Genomic DNA, 27,786 nt, shown 5'->3' with positions numbered 1-27,786 from the left:
GGATGGGACCTTGGAACCATGTATGTCCCCCCATAATACACCCATATTACCAGGAAAGAAGTCAGATGGGACTTACAGGCTTGTTCAAGATTTAAGAGAAGTAAACAAAAACCAGTGAATCGGTACCCAGTAGTGCCTAACCCCTATACACTACTGAGTAATATCCCCCAGCACACCAGTGGTTTAGCATGATAGAGCTAAAAGATGCTTTTTGGGCATGTCCACTGGCAGAGAAAAGTAGGGATATATTTGCCTTTGAATGGGAGGATCCCGATTCTGGGAGGAAGCAACAGCTTTGGTCCACTAGGTTACCCCAAGGGTTTTCCGAATCCCCAAACCTATTTGGTCAAGCCTTGGGAGAAGTACTACAACTCTTCTCCATCAAACCTGAGATAAAGCTCATCCAGTGTGTAGATTATTTGCTTCTCTCAGGATGGGAAGAAAACAAAGTTTGGGAATCCACCACAGCAATGTTAAATTTTCTGGGGAACCAAGGACTTTGAGTATGAAAGGGAAACTCCAATTTGTAGAGAGGGAAGTAAAATACCCAGGACATGTGATTTATCCAGGAAGCTGGCAGCTGAGCCCTGAGAGAACAGCAGGGATAGCTTTACTCCCACGGCCAAAAACGAAGAAGTTAGAAGGTTTCTAGGCTTGTTGGGATATTGTAGGCTATGGATAGAAGGATACATGCAAGCCGTCAAGTTCTTGTATGAAAAGCTAGTAGAAGAAGAGTTTAGGTGGGAAGAAGATGATGAACAAAAGTTTGAAACTTTAAAGCAAAAATTCGTCAGTGCACTGGCACTGAGTCTTCCTGCCTTAGACAAACCCTTCTATCTGTTTGTAGATGAAGAAAGAGGAGTAGCTCATGGAGTGTTAGCCCAGGACTGGGGAGGATGCAGGAAACCAGTGGCCTGTTGATCAAACCTGCTAGACCCTGTCAGCCGGGGATGGCTGACCTGTATTCAGGCAGTGGCAGCAACTGCCATACTCGTAGAGCAAAGCAAAAAATTACCTTTGGGGGAAAATTGAAAGTGTACACTCCTCACTCAGTTAGAAGTATCCCAAGCTAAAAGGCTGAGAGATGGCTCACTGATTCCTGAGTGCTAAAGTATGAAGCCATCTTAGTAAATAGTGATTTAGAGCTAATGGTGAGTAACCAACTCAGCCGTGCCCAGTTTTTGTATGGAGAACCAGATGAGGCACTAATACATAATTGCCTAGAGGTTATAAACTATCAAACTAAAGTAAGAGAGGACCTAACAGATCAACCACTCCAAGGTGGAAAACGACTGTACATCGATGGATCTTCACAGGTAATAAAGGGGCACAGGGTATCGGGGTGTGCTATAGTGGATGAAGGGTGAGTGGCCACAGAAAAGTCACCTTCCCACTGGTCATCCCAAGCGTGTGAGCTATATGCCCTAAAGCGAGCTTTGGAAATACTGGCACAGGAAAAGGAACAACATATACTGCTGAAAATACGCTTTTGAAGTAGTGCATACCTTTGGAAAAATTTGGGAAGAGAGGGGGCTATTAAATTCAAAGGGAAAGGGACTGATTCCTGAAAAACTTGTTTTAGAAGTGTTAGAAACCTTACAAGTGCCAGAAGAATTAGCAGTGGTGTATGTTAAAGGACACAAAGAAGGGGTGATTCAGGAGGCACGAGGGAACAATTTTTTCCAAATTAGTAGTTAAAAATGCAACTGAATCAGAGACAGAAAAACTAATAGTAGTATGAATACCCATGAGAGAAATGCAAAAAGTCCCCGTATTCAGTGGGACAGAAGAGGAAGAACTCCTCAAAATAGGAGCCAAGAAAGATAAGGAAGGGAAGTGGAGATTAGCAGATGGGAGGCAAATGTTGAATAAAACCTGGCCAAGAAAATTCTAGAAGGCAAATGTGGAACAACACATTGGGGCACACAAGCGCTAAGTGACCAATTTCTGAGGGATTGGGGATGCATAGGAATTTTCGGAATGGCTAAGTGACTGAATGGTGTATGATATGTCAACAAGTAAATAAAAAGTTCATGAGGAAAACATCCAGGTGAGGGCGAGAACTAGCCTTGCAGCCTTTCCAAAACATCCAAGTAGACTTTACTGAGCTTCCCCAGGTACAACAGTGGAAGTTTTTGCCAGTGATAATAGATCGCTTGACTCATTGGGTAGAGGTGGTACCCACTGTGAAAGCCAATGCCAGTGTTGTGATTAAAACACTTCTATAAGCAATATTCCCCAGTAGGGGATGGCAAACAGGATTGATTCAGACCAGGGAACTCATTTCACATCTAAAATATTGCAGAAAGTTGTTCAAACCCTGGGAGTGAAATAGGAGTTACACACTCCATGGCATCCACAGAGTTCCGGTTGGGTTGAGAGAATGAATCAAACTCTGAATAGATGTGGGAGGTGGGCTGAGAGAGGCATCGGGGATGCCTTGGGAGGAGGCGTGTGTGTGAGACAGTCCCCACCTGTCAATCAGTGTGCCACTCACCCGCTCCCCACTCCTTCGTTCTAGAAGGTTCTGTTGTCCTCTGTTCCCCATTAGTCCCCTGCCCTGAACCACTCCCTACCCTCCTTCCCGTTGGTCCGTGCCCTGTCAACACGCCTTAACTCCTCCTCACTCTCCGCCTTTAACCCCCCTCGAATATATACCCGGACCCCCCCCAAGGTCGACGCTTTTTTGTCTCTGCTGCCCTTCGGGAGAGTTGTGCCCCTGCTCCCTTCTATTCCTTTCCTGAAATAAACTCCTCCGGACTAGGCAAGCAAAGAAGCCCCCCTGCTCGTCATTTACTGGTGAGGCGTTGATACTATCCGGGCTTGGGCGGAAGGTCGGGCCGTGGGCTTCCATCCAAGGGACCTGTCGGGACCTGCCCAAGGACAAGACACCCCCGCAGCTTGGCGCCCGAACGAGGGACCTTGGGCACCCCCCAAGTCCCTTTTGAGCGACTCCAGAATTCTTCGGATCCGTGACCCTGAGGATTTTTGGATAACAAGCGCCGTTCGGTGCCGGCTCCGAGACTAGCTCCCCCTTCGTTTTCTGGAGGGCTGCTTGGCTCGGGCTGCCGACAACCCCTGGCTCTGAGCAACCACCGCGGCTTCGAGGAAGCTTCCAGACGTCCAGGGACCGGCAGCAGCCCACCAGCCCCTCTGAAGACCCTAGCTATATTAGTGTGAGTGACAGTTTTTATTCTTTCGGTTTCTTCAGAGGGAGGGACATTATCAGCCACACTTTAAAATCATGGGCAACCGCCTGACTATGGCTCAGCAGGGGCTTTATTTCCAAGTTTCTTCTACCCTGGTTGAGGGAAACATTTCTTTTAAAAAAGGGGATTTGAAGGCTTTTGTTAAATTTCTGTGCAAACATTTTCCTGAGGTTAATCAGGAAAACATTAAATCAGTTTCGTTTTGGGGAAATGTGGGGAAAAGGATTTATGAGATGCAGGTAGTGGGGAAATTTAGGGTTGGGAAATATTTTCCTATTTTCGATTTAATTTACAGCGCCGTAAAGGCGAAAAGGGAGTTTGGGGACCCCAGTTCTCCTTCCCCGCTTTCCACCCCCCTCGACCCTAACCCGTCTTCCCCTATGAGTGGGATGGGCGCTGGATCCTGCCAATCGGCACAGGGTCGCCGTCTGCCCCCCTGCCACCCCCCCTTCCCACTCAGTCCCTTTCCTTGCCCGGGACTGGCCACCCCGGACAGGGCTCATCCCGTCGCCCTGCACCTAAACCCCCTGTTCCCAGTTTAGATCCCAGTTCACTCGTTAACTCTCAAAATGGCGCTCGCCACGTGGCGGGAGATAAAAATCATAGAGACGGGGCACGAAATGGCGGCTCCTCCCACCCCCCCCCCTCCGGGTGTCCATCAACCGTCGGGTTCTGCCCTTCCGTCGGGTCCCCTCCCACCTATACCGTCGATTACGTCAGCGTCGGGACCCTCCCTTCCCTCCTCCTTGGGCACACCTATGGGCGGTGCTAACCACGCCTCCAGCAGCAGTCCCAGCCCACCCTCGCGCCGGCCCCCGACCCCACCCACTGCTTCCGATTCCCACGCTACTGGAACCGGATGTGGCGTAGACCGGAAGAAGGCCATATTGGCTTTCAAACACTCACACCGCCGTGCCCTGCCGGCTGACCGCAAAGCGCGCATTCTTATCTCGTCCTCCGAGGAGGAGGAGGAGGAGGATGACAACCGCTCCTCTTCCGATACCGGGCCGGGTAGCAGCTGGCGGAGGATCCGTAAGGAGGCTTTGAGGGAGGGGGACTTAGACCTAGTGAAGGACCTTGACAGATTTGCGGCTCCTGTTGTTGTGAGGAGGGGAAATCAACCGAAGTGGGAGCAAATTCCGTACAAGGAATTGAAGGATTTAAGGAGGGCTGCCAAAGATTATGGACGTAACTCTCCATATTTTAAAAATGTCTTGGACTTGATGTTTAACGGATATGACCTTGTCCCCCACGACCTCAAATACATTGCCTCATCCTTGTTATCTCCCACTGAGTACATGGTCTGGGAGGGACATTGGAAAAAACTTCTGCGGCCTCTTGTGAATAAACACAACCTGCAGCAGCTCCTAGGGGAGGGTAACGAGGGTTTAGAAGCCCTCATGGGTGAGGGTGAATTCGATCGCCCTGAGGATCAAGTACTGCTACCTTTTAACTTGTTAGCAGACGTTAAGCAGGCAGGCAAAGCAGCACTGTTAAAAGTGCCGGACGACTCCACACCTCTCCAAAGCTTTGCCTCCATTCACCAGGAAGAGACTGAATCTTTTATTAAATTTGTTGACCGCATGAGGGAGGCAATTGATAGACAGATTGACAACCCGGACGCGAGAGGGGAACTGTTAATAAAGATGGTGATGTCTAATGCAAATGCAGAAACAAAAAAGATCCTGAGAGCATTGCCCCAGGACCCTGAACCAACTATCACCGACATGGTAAACGCCTGCACTAGAGCCTCCTCCCTCGAAACCACTCTGACCAAGGTTGTTACTAAAGGCATGGGGGAGGCCATGACAACGGTAACTAAGGAAATGGGGGAAACCATGACCACAGTAACAAAAGAAGTAGGGGAAGCTATGATGAACTTACAGAACATCAGGTGCTTTTACTGCGGCCAGTTAGGGCATGTGCAGATGAACTGTCCACACTACCTGGGACATTATAACCCTGCTTCCCCCGCAAGATTCCCCCGAGGTCCCCAGCCTTTCTTTCAGGGTCCGAGATACACCTACAACCCGGGAAACGGATGGCAGAGCGCGACACGGCCCCGCGCGACGACAATAAATGGACGGCTGCCTCGCCCAGCGCTCCCCACCATCAGGGAGGACGAATTCCCAACAGGGTCGTCTCTCAGACTCGAGACCTTGACAACGGGATCCGGTTCCTCCGTCGTACCCGCAACCTCAGCAACAACACCAGGTACCTGCTCCACAGCGGTGTCACCCTCCTGCTGACCGACGAGGACCTGGTAAGAGTACCGGCGGGCTTCCTGCCCCCTCCTTATTGTGAACAAACCACCACAGTGCTCATCCTCGCTGACACTCGCCACACACCTGAACACATTATAGTCACACCTGAAGTCGTCACTCTCGAGCCCAGAAATGAGATAACTGTTTCCATCACTTGCATAGAGCCGCCTTTTACCCTGCAGAAAGGGACTCCTTTTGCACAGATGTACATCTTATCTGAGCAAGACCCCTGCGCTGCGGACAACGATTACAGGGTTTTTCTATCCCAACATGTCACTAAAGAGAGGCCTGTATTGCCCGTCTCCATCTCCTATAAGGGGAAATCGATCAAAGTGCGGCTCATGGCAGATACTGGGGCAGACATCACCATCATCCCCAGATCTATGTGGCCCAGCAACTGGGAATTGGTGTCGCCTTGTGGGACCATTTCAGGCGTTGGGGGGACAGTCAATTCACTACGGAGCAAACACCATGTATGTGTAGAGGGACCTGAGGGTCAAATCGCCACCATTCGGCCCTTTGTTATTTCATCTAATGTAGCCCTGTTAGGCAGGGATGTGTTGTCCCAGTGGGGGGCCCGCCTCGACATCCCTGACCCCAAGTGGGATTTTTAGCATGGGCCACTGTGGAGCGCACTACCCCGCCGCTGCGTTGGAAGACCAATACGCCGGTGTGGGTAGACCAGTGGCCCCTTCCTCAGGAGAAACTTAAAGCGCTCATAGAATTAGTAGAAGAACAGGTCCGCTTGGGGCATTTAGTACCATCCACCAGCCCGTGGAACACCCCTATTTTTGTTATCAAGAAGTCAGGCAAGGACAAGTGGCGCCTCCTGCAGGACTTAAGAAAAGTAAACAATGTCATTGAGGACATGGGACCCCCTGCAACCAGGCCTCCCCTCACCCTCCATGCTCCCTAGGGATTGGCCACTGGCAATCATTGACATCAAAGATTGCTTCTTCAACATCCCCTTGCACCCGGGAGATGCCCCCCGATTTGCATTTTCCGTCCCCACCAATTTAGCAGAGCCCTTTAAAAGATATCACTGGACCACCCTTCCTCAGGGAATGAAATGTTCCCCTGTGCTCTGCCAGACTTTTGTAGCGCAGGTGTTGTCACCAGTCCGGAAATTGTTTCCTGATGCGGTCATCCTCCACTATATGGACGACATCTTAATTTGTGCCCCAACAAAGACGTACCTGGACGCGACTCTCACCAAAACACTTTCAACCATCAAAGACGCAGGATTCCAGATTGCAGCGGAAAAGATCCAGCTCTCTGCACCTTGGAAATACCTTGGCGTTTTGATTACTGAGCGAACCATCGTGCCCCAACACCTCGCTATTAACGACGATCCCCGGACACTCCGAGACATGCAACAGCTTTGTGGGATCATCACTTGGATTCGCCCGCTCCTGGGACTCACCAACGAAGAACTGTCACCCCTCTTCGACCTTCTCAAGACACCACCAGGAGACCCAGGAAGTCCCAAGAAAAAGAACAGCGAGCTGAGTCTTCCCTGCCCTCTGACACCTGAGGCGAGGAAGGCGCTGCAAACAGTGGCCGACGCTATCAGGACTCGGCAGGCACACCGGGTTGATAGCACGCTTCCGCTGAATCTCTGCGTTTTGGGTGAGTGCCCCAGGTTTTATGCCTTATTATTCCAGTGGGATGATAGGTTGAAGGATCCACTCCTTATCATTGAGTGGGTTTTCCTTCCATATCAGCCCCGAAAAACTGTCACCACCCCACCTGAGCTAATTTCAAAATTAATCATCAAAGGTCGCCAACGGCTATTAACCCTTGCCTCTTGCGACCCAGCGTGCATCTTCCTCCCTTATAATTTGGACCAATTGGATTTCATTTTACAAACTAACGAGCATCTACAAATTTCACTAGATAGCTATCCCGGCCAGATTTCTATACATTATCCTAAACATAAGCTTTTTAAGCACACGTTACATTTGGCTCCAAAATCTCTCAAAAGTAAAACACCTATAGCAGATGCTGTCACTGTGTTCACCGATGGTTCGGGAAAATCCCACAAGTCGGTGTTCACCCTGGAAGGACCTGGACACTCAGAAGTGGGAGTCTGATGTCCAAATTGTTGACGGTTCCCCCCAGATTGCAGAACTTGCTGCAGTAGTGAGAGCATTTAAAAAATTCCATCAGCCAATTAATTTGGTCACTGATTCCGCCTATGTTGCCGGGATAGCAGAACGGGCAGAGCACGCCTTGTTAAAAGAAGTCTCAAATAAAAAATTGTATAGCTTGCTCTCTGATTTAATTTGGCTGATCTCCCACAGAGAGCAACCTTACCACATTTTGCACGTTAGGTCGCACACAGAGCTCCCAGGGCCCATAGCCGAGGGCAACCGAAGAGCAGACTCTCTCGCCATGGCTGCATTAACAACCCCCTCAGTCCCAGACATTTTCGCACAGGCTCGCTTGAGCCATGCGTTTTTCCACCAGAACGCCCCTGCCCTGGCCAGACAATTTAAAATCTCCAAAGAACAGGCCAGAGCAATCGTTTCCACATGTCCAAATTGTCAATCCCACGCACTGCCATCAATAGCAGCTGGCGTGAACCCAAGGGGACTGCAGGCTACTGAACTTTGGCAAACTGACATTACCCACTACACTCCATTCGGACGACTAAAATACATCCACACCTCAATCGACACCTTTTCAGGGGCTGTGTTTGCCTCCACTCATACAGGGGAAAAAGCCAAAGATGTTATTAAACACCTTCATATGGCCTTTGCAACACTAGGCGTACCCAAAGCAATTAAGACTGATAATGGCCCTGCTTTTACCTCTAAGCACTTTGCACTTTTTATACAGAATTGGGGCATTAAACACAGCACCGGAATCCCACACAACCCCTCAGGGCAATCCCTAGTAGAAAGGGTCCACAAAGAAATCAAAAAATTATTAGACCACCAACACTGTGTTAATCCCTTCTTAACTCCGGCAGAGAAGTTGTGTAAAGTTCTTTTTGTAATGAATTTCTTAAATTGTTCGGATAAGGAGCCGAACCCCCCCATTCTCCGTCATTTTCACAACTCCACCTATGCTCATTTAAAAGAAAGGCCACCAGTGTTAATCAAAGACCCTGATTCAAAAGACATAAAGGGACCATATCCCTTGGTAACCTGGGGGAGAGGGTATGGCTGTGTTTCCACCGAGCAGGGCCCTCGATGGATCCCAGCAAAGTTTGTCAAGCCGTTTGTGGAAGCCTCAACTCCAGCCGCCGCGGACGCCGAAGTGCCCACCGAGACTGCACCCCCTGATGAGAATACTCAGGACAGAACTGTGGCATGGCGCAGGAGAAAAAAGAAAATCTCTCCTCCCAACCTTGCGGCAAGAGTACTCATTACCAGGAGATACTTACCCACCATGCCGGACACTGCTATTCTCCCATCCCCACCTATCCCATTCCCCTTTCCCCCTAACCTCATTCCTAGAACCCACAAACCCCAACCCTAACCAATATCCCCTTCAAGTATTCGAAAAAAGAAGGGGGGGGGAGAGGGGGAAGTAATATCAAGGGACACGGTAGAGGTGTGGAACCAAGAGTTTTTAAGATACTCACCACATCCTTTCTATTATAGAAACCAACTTTAGGATGGCTCACAAAGCTCCCAGAACACCCCTGATGCTCCTCATCTGCGCCTCGCTCACATGGGTATCTGCAGCCTGGATCGTACAGCAGCCGAAGGAAAATATCTGGGTCACCCTTGCAAAGTCCATACAACAGGACAGCTTTTGCATGGCCATGGGAAAAGTGGACGACCCACTGTCCACATGCCTGGTGGGAATGCCCCTGTCCCCAAGAGATCATCCTTATGCTGGTAAGGAACCCAACCCTGTAGACACCTGGGATGAGTGGACGAGGATCCTCCCGCATGCACCACAGGAACCCCAGGAATTGGACTTACTGGGCTCCTTCCCTGCCACTTACTGTGTCAACTTTTTCTATAAACCAAAACAAGAACATTGGCACATGATTGGACAATCCCAAGAAAAAAATGGGAAAAATAGAAAGAAAAGATGTGTCCCCTTATTCCAAAAAATATACCAACTGGTGCAACTATACCAGCCACAAGGCATCTGAATCCACGTTTACTCCCAGGTTGCTCCCCAGAGGTGTGTTCCTTATCTGTGGGGATAGGGTGTGGGCAGGGATCCCATCTAAGATCCAAGGGGGTCCCTGCAGCCTTGGCCAGCTCACTACACTCACCCCGAACAAAACACAGATTCTGGATTGGAAAAAAGACAAACAATTAACGAGACAAAAACGTGCGTACACTCAATTCGACCCTAAATGCAATGACCAAATTTATGATTGGAGTGAGGGCAAAAGGATCGCAGCATCCATCTTTCTGCCATGGTACGCTGCTGCGAAAGCCCTCGGGGAGCTTTCCCATCTGGGGTGTTGGTTGAGTAAGCAGGCCAAAGCTACTTCAGCCGCCCTGTCCGACCTTTTGGCGGATGAAGAAACCACCAGGCACGCAACCCTCCAAAACCGGGCTGCTATTGACTATCTTCTACTCGCCCATGGCCACGGGTGTGAAGACTTTGAAGGACTCTGCTGCTTCAACCTTACCTCCAGAAGCACCTCCATCCACGAAAATATCAAAAGGATCCAGGACCAAGTATCCACCTTACTTACAGAGACAAAGATTTATGACCCTATGGACCGGGCGCTGGCGCAATGGGGTATTCCTGGGTGGGCCACTTCCATCATCAAAAGCCTAATCTGGGTGCTTGTCATTCTTATGATAGTCTCCATAGCCATCATGTGTTTTAAGAAGACCATAACTAAGGCATTCAAAAATGTCTTTTTAATTAATAGAAAGGGGGGAGATGTGGGAGGTGGGCTGAGAGAGGCATCGGGGATGCCTTGGGAGGAGGCGTGTGTATGAGGCAGTCCCCACCTGTCAATCAGTGTGCCACTCACCCGCTCCCCACTCCTTCGTTCTAGAAGGTTCTGTTGTCCTCTGTCCCCCATTAGTCCCCTGCCCTGAACCACTCCCTACCCTCCTTCCCGTTGGTCCGTGCCCTGTCAACCCGCCTTAACTCCTCCTCAATCTCCGCCTTTACTCCCCTCGAATATATACCCGGACCCCCCCCAAGGTCGGGGCTTTTTTGCCTCTGCTGCCCTTCGGGGAGGGTTGTACCCCTGCTCCCTTCTATTCCTTTCCTGAAATAAACTCCTCCGGACTTGGCAAGCAAAGAAGCCCCCCTGCGCGTCATTTACTGGTGAGGCGTCGATACTATCCGGGCTTGGGCGGAAGGTCGGCCGTGGGCTTCCATCCAAGGGACCTGTCGGGACCTGCCCAAGGACAAGACACCCCCGCACCAATCAAGAAGTGTGATCTCAGTAGTTTGTAGAGTCTAGAAAAGTGTGTGTAATGTAAACAAGAAACAGCTCCTGCTTGGTCATCTTGGTCAGTTGTTCAGGAGTCCTGGTTTACCCGCAACAGGGGGTGACTGGAACCATCCTGGGAGAGGCTCCTGCTGGGCTCAGGGCAGGGACAGGGCACTCCCCTGGCACTGCCACGGGCACAGCAGAGCCGGCCTGGGCACAGGATTGGGATCCATGTCCCATGGAATCCCAGCAGGGATTATGTCTCATTGCACTGCTGCTATTGCATTGGTCATCAATTCAAATCATTTTCCCACGGAATTCCTGTGGCAATGCCTTGGGGGCAGATCTATCCATGGAATTCTCACCTGACTGGGATGAGAGTGAGATCTGGCCATGGAAATTCCATGGCAATTCCTGCATTCCCAAGTCTCCCATTCCTGAGTCCCACACTCCCACAAGAACTCCCCTCCTCCTCCCACACCCACCTTTGTGCTCTGGAGCCTCCCGACCATAGCTGATGGATTTTGGGAGCTCTTCCACACAGGTGTGTCCCAGGTGATGCTTCATCTGCTCCACCATGATCCCTTTGGATTCCCAGCACCTCTGGGTGATCCAGGCGGCACCGTCGGACACTGCAAAGCTCCCGGGTCCCAGATGGAAGGAGATGAAATCCCAGCCCTCGCAGCCGTACCCGTGGGATCCATGGACATTGCATGGGACAGGAGGTCACAGCTGGAAACCACCTGCAGCGTGGGGAGACCTGGGAACGAGGAGAGACCGGACCCAGGGAGTCGTGTCCCAGCCCAGGGAGCCCCTTGGAGCTCTCTGGATTCCCATCCCAGCCCCACGGATCCCCCCATCCCCAGAGATCCCATCCCAGCCCCTCAGAGTCCCCCATTCCCACAGATCCCAGCCCAGCCCCCAGCTCCCCCCAGTCCCTCCGCTCTGGTTGTACCGGCCCCGTCTCCAGGTCACTGTCGGCCACGGGCCGGTTCCTGTCCTTGAGCCGGGGCTGCCTATCCCAATATCCCAGCCCTGCCTATCCCAATATCCCAGCCCTGCCTATCCCAATATCCCAGCCCTGGCTATCTCGATATCCCAGCCCTGCCTATCCCGATATCCCAGCCCTGGCCATCCCGATATCCAAGCCCTGCCTATCCCGATATCCTAGCCCTGGCCATCCCAATATCCCAGCCCTGGCCATCCCAATATCCCAGCCCTGGCCATCCCAATATCCCAGCCCTGCCTATCCCAGTATCCCAGCCCCGCCTATCCCAATATCCCAGCCCTGGCCATCCCAATATCCCGGCCCTGCCTATCCCGATATCCCAGCCCTGGCCATCCCAATATCCCGGCCCTGGCTATCCCAATATCCCGGCCCTGGCTATCCCAATATCCCAGCTCAGCTCCCCCCACCATCCCCGCTGTCTGCGGCTCCATCCGGCCCCGCTCGCTGCCCCAGCGCTCCCAGGGGGTCCCGTCCATGTCCCCCACAATCAAGGACTGGGGGACCCCTGGGCCGGGCTCCGACAGCGCCACTTCCAGGCACTGCAGGGAGTGCAGAACTGGGGGGACACGGAGATTTGGGGGAGCTGGGGGCTGAAAGGGAGAGTTTGGGGATCCTGGGGGTTCAACAGGCCAAGGAAAGGGGGGACCTGAAGGGCTGGCAGAGCTGGGAAGGAGGTTCAGGGGCTCAGAGCCAAGGAAAGGGGGTGCAGGCACTGGGAGAGCTGGGATGGGGTGTCCAGGGAATCCTGTGCCCAGGAAAGGGGGTGCCAGGAGTCCTCAGTGGGAAAAAAGGAGGGGCTGGGGGCTGGGAAAGGCAGGAATGAGGGCCCAGGGGTCCCAGGTCAGGGAAAAGGGTGGGGCTGGGGGCTGGGAGAGGCGGGGGCCGGGAAAAGGCTGAGTTGGTGCCGGATAAGGGGGTGCAGGGGGGGCTCAGTCCCGGCAAAGGGGGAAAAGGGCGTCTCGGCTCTCAGGAATGGGGGTGCAGGGGGGCTCAGGTTCACGGAAATGGGGAGCAGGGACTGGGAGAGGCAGAAGGGAGTTCCAGGGGGGCCTCGAGCCCAGGAAAGGGGAGTCCAGGGTTTCTCAAAAAAGGAGGGACACAGGGTGGGGACACCCGGGGTGTTTGGGAAGGGGGAGTTCAGGGGGTCTCTGGTTTTGCAGAAAGGTGGGGCTGGGGGCTGGGAAAGGCAGCAATGGGGGTCCAAGGCATTCCAGGGCGTCCCAGGGTCAGGCACACGGGGAGTCTGGAGGCTGGGAGCCATGGGATGGCCGGGAAAAGGGGAGCAGGGGCTCCTGATGCCCGGAAATGGGGGATTCGGGGGGGTCCCTGTGCAGGATCAGGGGAGCAGGGGGGTCCCGGTGCCGGCAATGGCAGCTCAGGGTCCCGGTGCCGGGGGTCCCGCTCCCCCCTGGCCCCCCAGGAGCGCCCCCAGCCCCAGCGCTGGAGCCATCGCGCTGCTCCCACTCACTGCCAGTGTGATCCCAGTAGAGCTCGGGCAGCCAGGAGCTGCTCCCAGGATGATCCCAGTACAGCCCAGTCACTGCCAGGGATCCCACTCCGGGCATGCCCCGGCCCCGCTCTGCCTTCCGACCTGTCCCGGCTCCAGCCCCGCTCCCGCCGCGGGCTGCGAGGGCTTCGGGAACCTTCGGGGAGGAGGAGGAGGGAGGGAGGAAGAGGCCGAGCGGCAGCAGGAAGAGCAGGAGAAGGGGACAGAAGGAATCTGGTGCCTCTGGCGCTGCCTGAAGTGGCCGCAGCCCCGGGAGCATCGCCCCCCGTGCCGCAGGTGCCCGGGCAGGGGGAGCTGGGCCCAAATCTGCCGGGGGGTGCCTGGCTTTGGGGTTTTTTGGGGGGGATGTTTGGAGCTGGCAGGGCTGCAAAGCCGAGCCGCAGATGGCCCTCGGGGGGACACGGGGGGTCCCCGGAAGGTGTTTTTGGGGGGTCCCAGGGGCAGCAGTGGCTGCTTCCAGTATGAGCCCAGTTGGCCCCCCCGTGTGCTTCCAGTTTCCTCGGCACACCCAGTATGAGCCCAGTCCCTCCCAGTCATTCCCCATGATGATGCCATTTGCTCCCAGCAAGGTCCCAGACGCTCCCAGTTCCTGCCACTGTTCATCCAGTGTGTTCCCAGTTCTCCCAATTCTCCCCTTGCATAGTCCTAGGCACTCCCAGTATGATCCCAGTCTCTCCCTGTAGGTCCCCAGTCTCCAGCTTGCCCTCAGTGTGTTCCCAGATGCCCCAGCACATTCCCAGTCACTCCCAGTCTTGTTCCAGTCACCACCTGTATGGCCTCAGACACTCCCAGTACATCCCAGTTGCCCTAAACATTCTTGAAGTCATTGCCAGGCACTCCCAGTTATCTCAGCGTGGTTCACTTGCCCCCAGTTTTCTCCCAGTTGCTCCCAGTTCCTCTAATGATGCTCCCAGTTGGCTCCCAGCATGGGCCTGGTCGCTCCCAGTAACAACCAGTCAGGGTCCAGTCACACCACTGTATTCCCAGTCTGATTGTAGCCACTCCCAGTATGATCCCAGTTGCTCCCTGTCAATGCCAGCATGACCCCAGTAGCCTCCAGTGTGATCCCAGTGACTCCCAGTTTATCCCAGTTGCTGCAGCTTCTTCCCAGTGATTCCCACTTCTTCCCAGTTGCTTTCAGCAGAACTCCAGTTGCTCATAACCACTCCCAGTCAATCCCAGCATGATTCCAGTCACCCCCACTGTGATCCCAGTTGCTCCCAGCATGGGCCCAGCTGTTCCCAGTGTGGTTCCATCACTCCACTGTGGTTACAGACCCTCCCAGTATGGTCCCAGTAGAACCCAGTTGCCCCTGCTATAGTCCCAGTCACTCCCCAGATGATCCCAGTCCCTCCCAGCATGGTCCCACTCACTCCCAGTTGCCCCCAGGGTGGTCCCAGTTCTCCCCAGTCATGCCCAGTTGTTCCTAGGGTGGTTCCAGTCCCCCCAGGATGGTCACAGACACTCCCAGTATATCCCAGTTGCCCCCAGCATGTCTGCAGTCATTTCCAGGCACTGCCAGTGGCCCCAGTAAGGTGTCAGTGATCCCAGTGTGATCCCCAGTCATGCCCAGAATATCCCAGTGTCCTCCAGCATGCATCCAGTCCTTCCCAGTTCCTCCAGTTTGCTTGCAGCATCATCCCAGTTTCTCTCAGCTGATCCCAGTAGCTCGGTTTCAACCCCAGGATGATCCCAGGAAGCTCCAGCTTGATCCCAGTCACATGGCAGCCCTCCCAGGGTGGTCCCATTACAATCCCCGTTGCTTCCAGTCTCTCCCAGTATGGTCCCAGCTGCCTCCAGCATGGTTCCAGTTGCTTCCTGGATCAAGCCAGTCAGTCCCAGTCTGATGCCATTTGCTCCCAGCGTGCTCCCAGTTGCTCCCAGTCAGGCCCAGTGTGGGGGATGATGTGCAGGGTGTGTTCCCAGTCACTCTCAGCTCCTCCCAGTGTCAGTCCAGTCCCTCCCAGTGTGATCCAAATGTGAGCCCAGTGTGCTCCCAGTCGCTGCCAGTATGAGCCAGTTGTGCTCCACATGGTTCCAGTTGCTCTCTTGCACCCTCACTGTCCTTCCAGTCATTCCCAGTGTAGCCCAGTTCCCTGCAGCATGTTCCCAGTCAGTCCCAGTTTGTTCCAGCAGGATCCCATTTGCTGCCAAGCACTCCCAGTCAGCCTCAGTGTAGTGGCACTGACTGCCAGGATGATCCCAGTCACCTCCAGCATGATCCCAGTTGATCCCAGTATAAGCCCAGTTGTTTCCAGTCACCCCCAGCATGCAGCCAGTCACTCCCAGTTGCTCCCAGTCACTCCCAGTTGCTCCTGGCATGATCCCAGTTGCTCACAGCTGCCCCCAGTAACTCTCAGCATAATCCCAGTCACTCCCAGTATATCCCATTTCCCCCTACCATGGTCTCCATTGCCCCCATGGGCTCCTGCCACTCCCAGTATGATCCCAGTCTGATCTCAGCACAAACCCAGTGCAGTCCCAGTCACTCCCAGTATGATCCCAGTATGATCCCAGTGCAGCCCAGTCCCTCGCAGTGCTGCCAGTGCTGGGGTCCCGCAGCCCTCTGTGCGTTCCCCGCTGCCGGAGGTGGCGAGAGGAGCCCCAAGGGCTGGCAGTGCCCGGGCAGGGTCCCCAGCCTGGCCCAGTTTGGATGTGCAGCGCCCAGTTTTCCCAGTTTGCCTCTCCTCTTGGCCGGGCCGGGTTCCCCCGCCCGCAGCGGCTGCGAGCAGCCGAGAGCCCCGCGCTGCCCGTGCCGAGCTGTGCCGGCTCCATCGCCGCTCCTGGCGCGGCTGCGAGGGCTCCGGGAACGGGGCAGCGAGGGTGTGGCTGCTGCTGGGGAGGAGGAGGAGGAGGGCGGGAAGGGAGGGAAGAAGGAGGAGAAGGAGGTGGGGATAAGGCAGAGGAGGAGGAGGAAGAGGGCTTAGGGAGGGGAAGAAGGTGGAGGGGGAGAGGGGGAGGAGAAGGAGAAGGGATGCAACAGGAGGGAGGGAGGAAGGAGGTCGGGATAAGACAGAGGAGGCGGAGGAGGGGGGACGGAAGAGGAAGAGTGGGAGGAAGAGGAGGGGCAAAGGCGGATCAAAGAAAGCAGAAGGAGCCACGCGGTCCAGCCTTCCCTGAAATCGCAGCCCCCAGCTGTGGGATCATCGCCCCCCATCCCGCAGGTGAGCGGGGAGGGGGAGCTCGGCCCAGATATCCCGGGGGGATCCCTGGGTTGGGTTTTTGGGGGATGTTTGGAGAATGCAGCAGTCCAAGGCTGAGCGGGAAAGGCCCCTTGGGGGGACATTGGGGGGTGCCGGTGGCGGCTGCCGGCAGAGGCAGCCTGGAGGAGCAGAGCCCTGTGTCCGCCAGGAGCCCAAAGTGGGGAGCCCAGAGAGGGGGGAGCGGCGCCATTGGCGGGAGCCTCAAGAGCCCGGAGAGGGGCAGGGGGGACTCCTTGGAGCCCCTGCAGCCCAAAGCAGAGAGTGAGGGGAGAAGGGAGCCCAAAAGGGAGCCCAAAAAGCCCCGGCATCCCTGCATGGGGAGAGCGGAGAGGGGGGAGCTTTTGGGATTGCTGGGACTGCCAGCAGCCTGGGCAGGGCGGGCACCCAGGAGAAGGGGGACCCCCAATCCAAGCGTGACCCCAGCATCTGGGACAGGGGGAACCCCCGAACACCAAAGCGGAGGGAGCAGGGATGGGGAACTCCTGGGAGGCTTTTGCAGGGCTGAATCTTGGTGTTTGGGAGGTTTTTCTGGAGCCCAGGTGGCCGGTGACTTGTAGAGCTGGACTTGGGCAGAGGGACGTTCTAACTCCATGTGCTCATCCCTTATTTTCCGCAAACCAGGATTTCCCATTGCCAAGCCCTGGGAGGCTGTGAGGAAGAGGAAGATGTCCCAGGACACGCAGGCAGGTGAGGAGGAAGTCAGTGCCCCTTTGCCCCTGTGTCCTGCTCCATCTCCCAGCCCAGCAGGGCCCCGGCTGCAGCACAGCCCCTGTGCCGGGGACGCCCTGGGGCATCTCCTTGCCCTTGCCTGTGGCCCGGAGGCAAATGCCATCCTCTGCTTGTCCTTCCTCCCCCAGAGCAGGAGCTGAGGCTGGAGAGCAGGGAGGACAAATCCCCGGGGCAGAAGCTCGTGGCAGAGGCCGTTTGGAGCGGCTCCACGGCGCAGGAAGGCAACGGGGAGGAAAAGGCCCGGAGATGCCACACGAGGAGGGGCTGCAAAGGCAGATGGCGGCGATCTGAGGGGGAAAGACCCAGCCTGGGCCGGGAAGGCGGCCGGAGATGGAGCCAGAGCTCGGAGCTGGTGCTCCATGAGCAGCTCCATGATGGGGAGAAGCCCCACACATGCGTGGATTGTGGGAAGAGCTTCAGGTGGAACTCCCATCTGATCAAGCACCAGAGGAGCCACACTGGGGAGAGGCCCTATGAGTGTGATCAGTGCAGGAAGAGGTTTCCCACCAGCTCCAGTCTCCTCCTGCACCAGCGCACGCACACAGAGGAGAGGCCCTTCCGCTGCCCCGACTGCGGGCAGGGCTTCCGGCGAAACGCCCTTCTTGTCATGCATCGGCGCATCCACACTGGGGAGAGGCCCCACGAGTGTGAGGAGTGTGGGAAGAGCTTCAGGCAGAGCTCCCACCTGATCCAGCACCAGAGGACCCACACTGGGAAACGGCCCCACGAGTGTGGCGAGTGTGGGAAGAGCTTCAGTCACCATTCCAACCTGATTGTCCACCAGACGATCCACACTGGGGAGAGGCCCTACGAGTGTGATCAATGCAGGAAGAGGTTTCGGATCAGCTCCCATCTCCTCCGGCACTATCAGAGTCACACACAGGAGAGGCCCTTCTGCTGCCCCGACTGCGGGAAGGGATTCAAGGACAACTCCACCCTCATCAGGCACCAGCACATCCACACTGGGGAGAGGCCCTACGAGTGTCCCCAGTGTGGGAAGAGCTTCTCCAGGAGCTCTACCTTGACCCGACACCAACGGAGGCACCGGTAAGGGAAGCCCTGCGAGTGCCCCGAGTGCGGGAAGAGCTTCGTGCGCTGCTCCAGCTCCATCCCCCGCTGGAGGAGCCACGCTGGGCACAGCCCTGGTGACCCACATTCCCTGTGATCCATGCTGGGAACACACCTGGCTGCTTCTCCTCTTGGTTTGGCCTTAATTTCTTTCTCTTCTCCATCTCTTTGCCCTCCAAAAGCCAAGCGGGATGGATCTGTCACCTCAAAACCACTCAATCCCTCTGAAAACAACTGAATTTTAACCCATGAAGGCTCAATCTCACCTCAAGTTGCTTCTTCCCTCCTCAAAAAACCTCAATCCCACACCAAACTCACTCCATTCCACAGCCACCAGGGTGGGATGGGGTTGGGAGGGGATTGGGAGCAGTGGGATCCCAGTTTGGAGCAGGGGTGGGGATTGTGTGGGGCTGGCTGGGTGGGATGGGTTTGACAGCAAATAAAACTTTGAGAGTTTCTGATTTCTGTCCCGTTCATTCTCAGTCAGCTCTGTTTGCAGAGTGCTGCCTTCTCAGCTGATGAAATTCCTATAAAAATCCCATTTTTTAAATCATCCAACCCAAACAATCCAAAAACCAATATCCAAATTAAACCACATACCCACAGTTACTGTTTTGAAATTTTTTTTTTTTTTAGAGTACTCAAGGTTGTTGGTAAAGCTTAGTGGTTTGGATAAAATGTATGAGAAATTATAGTGGTGTTTGGTTTTGTGTTTAGCATATTTGTGATATGAATTATTTTGCTAGCGTGTGTTAGATTGTATGTTTGGTTTTTTAATATTTTTTTCCAAAGTATATTGGTTATGGAGTTAAAACTTTCAAAGCATATTTCTTGTTATATAATTTTTTTTTTACATGTATTGGTAATGTTACAGTAATAGTTGTTGTTTTGGCTTGAATCATTATTGGAGCATTGTAAGGAAGAGTTGAAATTATTATATTTCATTTTTATTCTAGTTTATTTCATTCTAAGTATAATTTATTTAATTAAAATGTTACTGTAATTTGTTGAGAGGAAAGGAAGGAAGTTCAGGGCCTGGGAACTGGAATTCCACACCCTGGGAGTGTGTGCAGGACCACCCAGAGTGGGATCAAACATGGGATGGGATCAAACATGGGCTGGGATCAAACATGAGATGGGATCAAACATGGGCAGGGAGCACATGGGATGGGACCGAACAGATCAGGACGTCACAGACTGGGATCAACTGGGTTGGGATTGTATGGACTGGGATGGCACAGCCTGGGATGGCACAGCCTGGGATCAGTGGGACTGGGAAAAAGCATTGGCTGCCCTTGGCTCCTTTGGCTCCCATCCACGGTGGTTTATTTGCCCAATTATCCAATCAAAAAAAACCAAACAACATTAAACGTAACAGCAATTTTCATTAAGTAGTTTAGTATATATAAAATTGAATACACTCAAAATATTGACAATATGATGTGGTTAAAATTAGGGATAATTTGGTTCTGATAATAGCGCAGAAGCACACAAAACAAAACAACAATAACCGCGCGGGGTACGGAGCGCGGGGCTTTTGGACCCCCGCCACCTCACCTACGAGCCTGCCGAGCCAAAATCCCCCTTTTCATGCGCTGTGTCATCACCATCTCCTCCCATTTTCCATGTGTCACATCTGTGTCACCACCCTCATCATCACCTTTACCACGCAAGCTCCACCATCCTTTTAGGGGGTCGCACGCTCTTTGGGGGCCGTCTTGGAGGAAGGGCTCTCTTCTTCCTCGTGTCCTTCATTTCCCCTTTTGGGTTACACACACACCAAGTGTGAGCCAAAGCTGGTATAATATAAGCCAATATTATGTTCCAATGTTAAAGCAATAAATCTCATATAATTAACATTTTCCTGGTGTCCAACCCAATTCTCCTCTCTTCCAGATAAATTTAGTAATAGTTATCTCTTGCTTCTTCCTGCTCTGAACATCTGCAGGAAAAGGGGGGACCCCTCCTCCCCCTTCCTTTCTTGGCATTTACCTTTGAATTGTTTTATTATTTCCAAATATGTATTACTGTATCAATATTGATTACTGTTTCAATTTTGTCAGCAGCAATCACACCTATTTTTCACATTGCTAAATACGTACAGATTTTTTATATAAATATAAAATTAGGTAATAAAACAGAAACAACTATTTTTACAAATAAGAAATAAATACAATAAATATATTTCATTAAAATGCTAAAAATAAATAATAAAATACATTAATTTTTTTTCTATTTTGTGATGTAAGTCCCAGGTGGATGATGTCAGACATGGTGAGGCTGGGGATGAGGAGCAGGTTGTCCAAACAGGGTCAGCCTGCAAGGGTCTCATTCTTCTCTGTGCCCAGACCTCCTAAGGAGGCATTCAGCATCAAGATCACTTGGGGAAAGCTTCAGTTACCTTTTCTCTGAACTGAAAAATTAAAAAAAATACTCCTGTGATTAAAAAGGTAAAAATCATGAGGTGCACTTTGAAATCTCCCTCCTGAACAGAACTCCAAACTGACTCCAATCACCGCACAAGCCCTGGAGCCTTGAAGACAATGGAAGGGAGACAAAGAGCCCCTGAGGGCTTCCTGTATTTTCATGGTCCCCACGGTGGATTTGGGGCTGGGTCCAGGAGCCTCAGGCACTGAGAGAAGGCTGAAGAAGCTGCTCAAGGAGTCAGCAGCAGAACTCCAAGGCCCTTGGAGCACCCCTGGGCCCCAGGGAGGGCAGGGAGTGCCACAGGCTCCCCAGGGACTGGTGGGAGCAGATCCTCGAGGCCAGGACTGCAGGGAGCCCAAGGCTCTGAGCAGGGAACTGCAAAGCTGAGCAGGGCCTGGGCTGGCTGGGGGAAGCAGAAAGGCCAAGCCCTGAGCCCAGCCTGGGCCAGCAGGGCCTGTCCCTCACGGGGGGCTCGGGGCTGCTCGTGGGGCAGGGGATGTGAGGGGCAGCAAGGACAAATGTCACAAACCTGTGTGACACTGCAGATCCTCATGGACCCCAGGGGCCAGTGTGGCACTGTGGAAGTTGTGGAACCAAGGGATCATTGTGGCACTGTTGGGCCCATGGAACCCAGGGGCCAGTGTGACCCTGTGGAAGTTGTGGAACCAAGGGATCATTGTGGCACTGTTGGGGCCATGGAACCCAGGGGCCAGTGTGACCCTGTGGAAGTTGTGGAACCAAGGGATCATTGTGGCACTGTTGGGCCCATGGAACCCAGGAGCCAGTGTGGCACTGTGGAAGTTGTGGAACCAAGGGATCATTGTGGCACTGTTGGGGCCATGGAACCCAGGGGCCAGTGTGGCACTGTGGGGCCTCATGGACACAAGAGGCCATTGTGAGCCTGCGGGGCTGTAACACCCCTGAACACTGAAATGCTGGGGGTAACCAAAGGTTCTTGACTTGAGTTTGGTGCACAGGAGAAACACCAACCAGGTATTCTCAACATGGACAGATGCAAAGAATATTCTTGGTAGGAAGGGACCCACGAGGATCATCAAGTCTAGCTCTTGAGTGAATGGCCCACACAGGGACTGAACCCACAGCCTCGGTGACACCAGCACCATGCTCTCACCAACTGAGCTAAGAGGTCAAAATGACGCAAGATTTTACTGGCAAAATATAGACAATCAAGGAACTTTAGCAATAGGATTTAATACAACATCCACTTCTATGGAGGCCCAGGGGCCTGCAATTCGTGTTTCAATCCCCCAGCCATGGAGGGCTAGCATGAAGTGAAACCACAAACCCCAGAGTGAGGGTGAAAAAGATGCCTCTCCCATAGGTCTTTGCAAACACTTGTAGATTTCTGTAAGGTAATGACAGTCCAGTGGCCCCTTGGCTTGATTACCTGAGTTGAGCCTTTATCTCCCATATCCGGTTAACCCCTGGAATGTTCTCTTCTCCCCATGCTCCCATTGGCCCCATTTTGGTGCATTCCCCCGCCCCTGTTGCCCTGTTGGTTGACCCTGCCCTTATTCCTGCCTCTGCACCATTTTCTCCTGTATCCATTGGGCTCTGCCCTCCGGCTCACTGTTGTCTTCGTCCCTGAACCCTCTTCAGCACCGTACCCCACTCCTGTCTCTCCATAAACCCAGTTGCTGGAGATCACATGAAGACCCATCCCTGCCTCTTCCTGTCAGCATCATTTTTAGTAGCAGGCTCCGGGCTTGGAAACGCAGGACATTCCAGGAACAGTGGCAGCTCCTGTGCTGCTACACACTTCAACAGAAAATACTTTCCATGGCATTGACTTCATTAACACAGCCCATCTAACCTGGAAACCTTTAAACCCTTAAGATGTGAAGTTACCCAAAAGTGCTCCAGGTAAAAAGGATTTAAAGGTGAAGAAAGAGAGACAGGAAGACAGAAGAGATAGAGAAAGACACAGGTTTGGCTGTAACTGCCACGGGTGCAGCGCAGGCGAGCCACAAACCCCAAACCAAGGCAGGGCCCAGGCCAGGGGCTGAGCGCGGCTCCGCCCGGGACTCTATGGGCCCGCCCCTTAGGCAGGACTGCTGGCTGCTTGGCCAATCAGAGTCAGGGCTGGTACCAACCCTGGTGTGTGATTGGTTGGCAGATTGCCCAATCAGACCCGGGTTAACCTGCCCATGGGGTGGGATTGATTGGCCAATGAGAGCTGGGTTAGCACCGCCCCTGCAGTGTGATTGACAGCTCTGCCAATCAGAGATGGTTAGCACCGCCCCTGCAGTGTGATTGACAGCTCTGCCAATCAGAGCTGGGTTAGCACCGCCCCTGCAGTGTGATTGACAGCTCCGCCAATCAGAGCTGGGTTAGCATCGCCCCTGCAGTGTGATTGACAGCTCTGCCAGGCCAGGGCCGGGGGCGGGGCTCTGCCCACCACAAACCAAGGCCTGATGCACCCCGGCCCCATACGGGCATGGCGAGCATCCCAAGTTTTCTGGGGACATGGATCTCATCTGGCCTCTGATAGCCACCACGGTGACACTGGGGAACCTCATGGAGCCATGGGTCAGTTGTGACAATGCAGGTCCAGGGACACCACGGTGACACTGGGGAACCTCACGGAACCAAGGGGCCATTGTGACACTGTGGTGCCTCATGGAATCAAGGAGACCATTGTGACACTCAGGGGCCCCAAGGAACCAAGAGTCCATGGTGACTCTGGGGAGCCCGTCATGTCACGGAGGAGCCATTGTGACACAGCGAGGGCACATGGAGCCGAGGGGCCATTGTGACACATCAGGGCTTTGTGGAACCATGAAGCCATGGTGACATTGCAAGGCTCATGGAAGCACAGAGCCGCTGTGACAGTACAGAAGCAAGGGGAACATTGTGACACTCCAGGGCCTCATGGAACCAAGGAGACCATTGGGGCACCATGGGGCTCCACAAATCCAAGGGAGCATGGAACAGGTCTGTCTGTCTGGACCTCCTGGGGCCCAGGAGTGCTCTGGCTGACCTTTGCATGTCGAGGGCTGCTTCTCATCTGCCCCTGAAGCGCTGGGGCTCTGGGCTCTCCTTCCTATGGGAGGGAACTGTCCTGCTCCTCCAGGGGCCCATGGCCAGAACTGGGATTCCTTCTCCAAATTTCCTAATAGGCAAAGATTGTTCCCAGACAAAAGCTGTCAGGACTGACAAGTCTGGCTGGCCTTGGCTTCCTGAGTGTTGTATTGTGTTCTGTAAATTCTGATAAGGTGTATGTTGTAATTTGGATTGTCCCACTTTCCCCCCTTTTCTCTGGGTTATTGTGGTTCCACTCAGGTTGTCTCCTCCCGCCCGGCTTCTGTCAATTCGCTGTCTCCTCCTCAGTTACCCTAGTTACACGTGTATCCCTTGCTATGTTCCCTCCCCAGTAGCCTGTCCATCACTCAGCGACCCATCCTCTCCATCCAGAAACTTCTTCCTGGGGCATCGAGTGATTGGTTCAGGAGCCGGGGCGGCCCCTCCCCAGGTTACTTCTCACAGGTCCTCCAATGGTGTCGTTCTTCCTTTTTTAACTCCCCCCTGTTTTGCTATTGGGTGGAGGGTTGGCTCCACCCAGGTCTCCACCTGCCTTTATAAGTTGTTGTCAGCCCTTTCTCAGGGTCTTTGACACTTGGGACTCCCTGGGTTTGTCTTCCCAACAATAAACCCGGTTGCACCCACACTTGGAGTGTGCTTCTTCTCTTCTGCCTTTGCAGCCTGAAGTCCTGGTGAGGCTCTGAGCCTTGGGCGCCCTCTCTGCAAGGCGCAGAGCGGAGAGAGAGCCCCCCTGCTGCAGCTCGCGTGCTGGACCAAGTTTGGGCTGCCCAGATTGGACAACCGGACGCACGCAGCCGCAGTTTGGCGCCCAACCTGCTGCCTAAGAACAGCGCCGGACCCCATGGGTCTTGGATTTTGGGCCCCTTTGGACTTTGTCCAAAGGCTCCGTGGGAGTGACCTCGTAAGTCCTTTTGGTTGTCAAGCTACCTCTGGTGGGAGCAGACCCAGTTTTAGTGGGTGGCGCTCCCAGAGGGTCAGGGAAGGCAGCTCCTGCACCCGAGGAGTCTTCCCCCGGCAGAAGCCACCATCCTTGCATTTGTGTTCATCCTATGCCAGATTCTTCTGGGAGGAGAGCCCAAGTCGAGCCTGTAAGTGGTCTCTTCCCTCCATTCTCCTGTCTTCCTTTTCCCCCTGTCTTTCTCCCTCTAGACTCCTTCGATTACCGGGGAGTCAGGGCGTCCTGAGCTCTTCTTTTAGTCACAGAGCCAGGTCTGCTCAGCTTTTTGCCTTGTCGACAGGGGCCGGTGTGGGTTTCTCCTTTTCCTTTTCGTTGTTCCAAGGGTGGTGGGTGGATTGGACTGCACAGTTGACATCTGGAGCCATGGGTGCACGGCTGTCTGCAGTCCAGAAGAAAGCTTACATTCAAATTGTGGGAATCCTTGTGGGAGGGGGTGTTCATGTTTGTAAAAGGGAGTTAAAACAGTTGATTGTATGGCTGTTTTCCCAGTTCCCAGAAGTTTCCTCTGACCAACTGTACAATGTTTGTTTTTGGGATTCTGTTACAGCCAAATTGGCTGAATTCGGTATGTCAGGGGATTCTTGTCCCTCTAAATTTACCTTTTGGTCTCACCAAGTCCGAACCGTTCTAAAATTATCAGGGGAGCTGAGAAAACAGCCATCCACCAACAGTTTAGTCCCCAGTTTGCATTGTTCTCCCCGTCTTACTCCTCTTCCCTCTCCCGCAACCCCCAAGAGTGGGATTTTGAGGAGAACATCAAACTACGGCACAGATCAGGGTTCCCATCTTCCTGGTTCTCTTCAAAATTCCTGCTCCCCATGCCCGCGAAAGCCTGGCCAGGTTTCTCGAGGCCCTTCCCTTTCCCAATTTACCCGACCTAACAAACCCCTAGTTCAGTTTGATCTCCCCGATCCCCAACCCTTTCAAAATGGCTCCTGTGGAGCCCAAAATGGGGGAGACCGCATGGTTTTTTTGCCACCTCAGTTTCTTCTCCCCACAATCCTTTTCGAACTATCAACAACCTCTTCCTCCATTCTTACCTCTCCCTTCCCTCCACCCCTTCCATTGTCCCTTCTTCATTCCCTCTTCCCACAGCTCCTCGCACAGAACCTCCTTCATCCATCACCCTGCCTCCGTGTTACGCCCCCCAGGCAGAGACTGTATCATCCAGTCTCCCTGCCCAACCACTTGGCTCCTCCTCTTCCTCTCCCATTTCCAGGTCCCACGCTCTGGCTTCCGGGGGGGAGCAGTGGAGGACCAGGACCCGGAGTCATTGCCTGCAATATCGGTGGCTCCGGCCACTTACCATCCGCAGAGAGACGGGAGGACTCAAGCCCCGTGGGCCCCGTTCCCGCACCACATTATTAAAGAACTCTGCAAGGCCCAGAAAGATTTCAGTAGGGACAGCAAATACTTTCAGGGAATTTCAAGGGCCACTCTCATGGAGTCTGAGGTGACCCCAGCCGACCTCAAACGCTTGTTCTCATGCTTGCTGAACCCCACCAAATATGCAATGTGGGACGCAGCTTGGAAAAGGTCGGTTTGGGAAACCATCCAGACTTTGAGGGAGAATCCCCGAGCTGGTGTGGATCTGAACAGGGAGCCCATTTCATTGACCACCTCTGCAGCCTGGCAGACTGGGCAAGTGGGAAAAACAAGTGCAGGTTGTTCCCTGGGAAGCCTTACAAAAAAGTGCGCAATTAGCGGAGAAAGCATTTTTAACATTACGCATTGGAATTCCTCAACTCACCTATTCTAAGATCTTCCAGTTCGACTCAGAGCTGTTTGCAGTCTTTGTTGAGCGCCTTCGAATGGCAATTGAGCTGCAGGTCCAGAGCGAAGAAGCTCGCCAAGAGCTGTTGACTGAGATGGCATCAGCCAACACCAATGCTAAGTGTAAAGCGGCCGTTCTCAGGCTTCTGTTGGAGCCTCCTCCCACCCTCCTCCACCCACTCCTCCTGCAGCTCATGCTGGAAGTGTGTACCAGAAAGGTGCCCAATCTTCCAGGAGAACTTGACTCCACAGCCAACACATCGCAAGAGCTCAAGTCCAGGGTTACCCCAAGATCACCCTGGAGAGTTGCCTTCACCGAGATTGGCCATGAAGCGTATCCTGCTTCAACACCAGCAATATCGAACACTCCAAAGCCTTCTTGACCGCCTCCACCAGCGGATCGTCCATGCCACATTTGTGGCAAACCTGGACAGTGGGCTCCAGCTTGCCCGCTGCACCAGCAGTTCCTTCAGTTTCAGAGAGAGCAACAGCTTCAAAGCACTGATCAAAAAACCTAAAGTATCAGCGCGACCCCTCCCTGCGCAAGGACACAAATGGGGTGGGTCAAGTTTTATCTAGCGGGGAGGGCAAGAGAAAGGTTTCTCCCAAACATAGTCCACCTGTTGCCCCCTCAATTAATAGACCTGTTAACAATTTACCTGACTTGACTGTGGACACTTTACCAACAATTGCATCTTTAGAGGACAATCTAGAACCCATGTTAACCACTTTGTCCAAACTTTCACCTTTAAGGCTCCAGCTGACGGAACCACTCCATCTTAAGAATTCTGATTTCCATCTTGTGATAGTGTGCCCACAACAACCAGGTACTTGGACTCGGATTCAGTGTAAGTATGTAGTCACTGGGGATTTGGAATTCACACTACTTGACATCAGTATTATTCCAGGACTTTTACCATCAGATCTTAAGCACTTTTCCCTTGGCCGGTACTGTGTCCACCCACCCACCTTTCTTCCAAAAGGTCAGATTGTAGCCCAAGCCATCCTGGTCCCAGAAATAACCTGGGATTAGGAAAATTCTTTGTTTCCTCCATCAAATACACATATTACTGTTGCTTGGGCTCAGTTAATTAATCAAAGTAAACCCGGATTAACATGCAGTTTGGAGAATGGCAGGGATCGTATATGCTTACAGGGACTGGTGGACACCGGGGCGGATGTGACGATCATTCCTTCTCGGGAAT

At 53.5% G+C, this 27,786-nt stretch overlaps 2 protein-coding genes across 2 annotated transcripts in view; one reads left to right on the top strand and one right to left on the bottom strand.

Moving 5' to 3' along the window:
• Positions 1 to 27,786, top strand: part of LOC119696487 — a 1,710,157-nt gene that overhangs the window by 305,706 nt on the left and 1,376,665 nt on the right. Inside the window, 1 exon segment of the mRNA XM_038126215.1 lies at positions 17,629 to 18,389. Coding sequence (XP_037982143.1) covers positions 17,629 to 18,389 — 761 coding nt within the window.
• The window catches only part of LOC119696488, a 1,499,846-nt gene that overhangs the window by 122,815 nt on the left and 1,349,245 nt on the right, over positions 1 to 27,786 (bottom strand).

This window comes from Motacilla alba, unplaced genomic scaffold (genome assembly GCF_015832195.1).
Source record: "Motacilla alba alba isolate MOTALB_02 unplaced genomic scaffold, Motacilla_alba_V1.0_pri HiC_scaffold_31, whole genome shotgun sequence".
Classification (NCBI taxonomy): Eukaryota; Metazoa; Chordata; class Aves; order Passeriformes; family Motacillidae; genus Motacilla; species Motacilla alba.
This window is presented reverse-complemented; position numbering and strand designations above follow the sequence as displayed.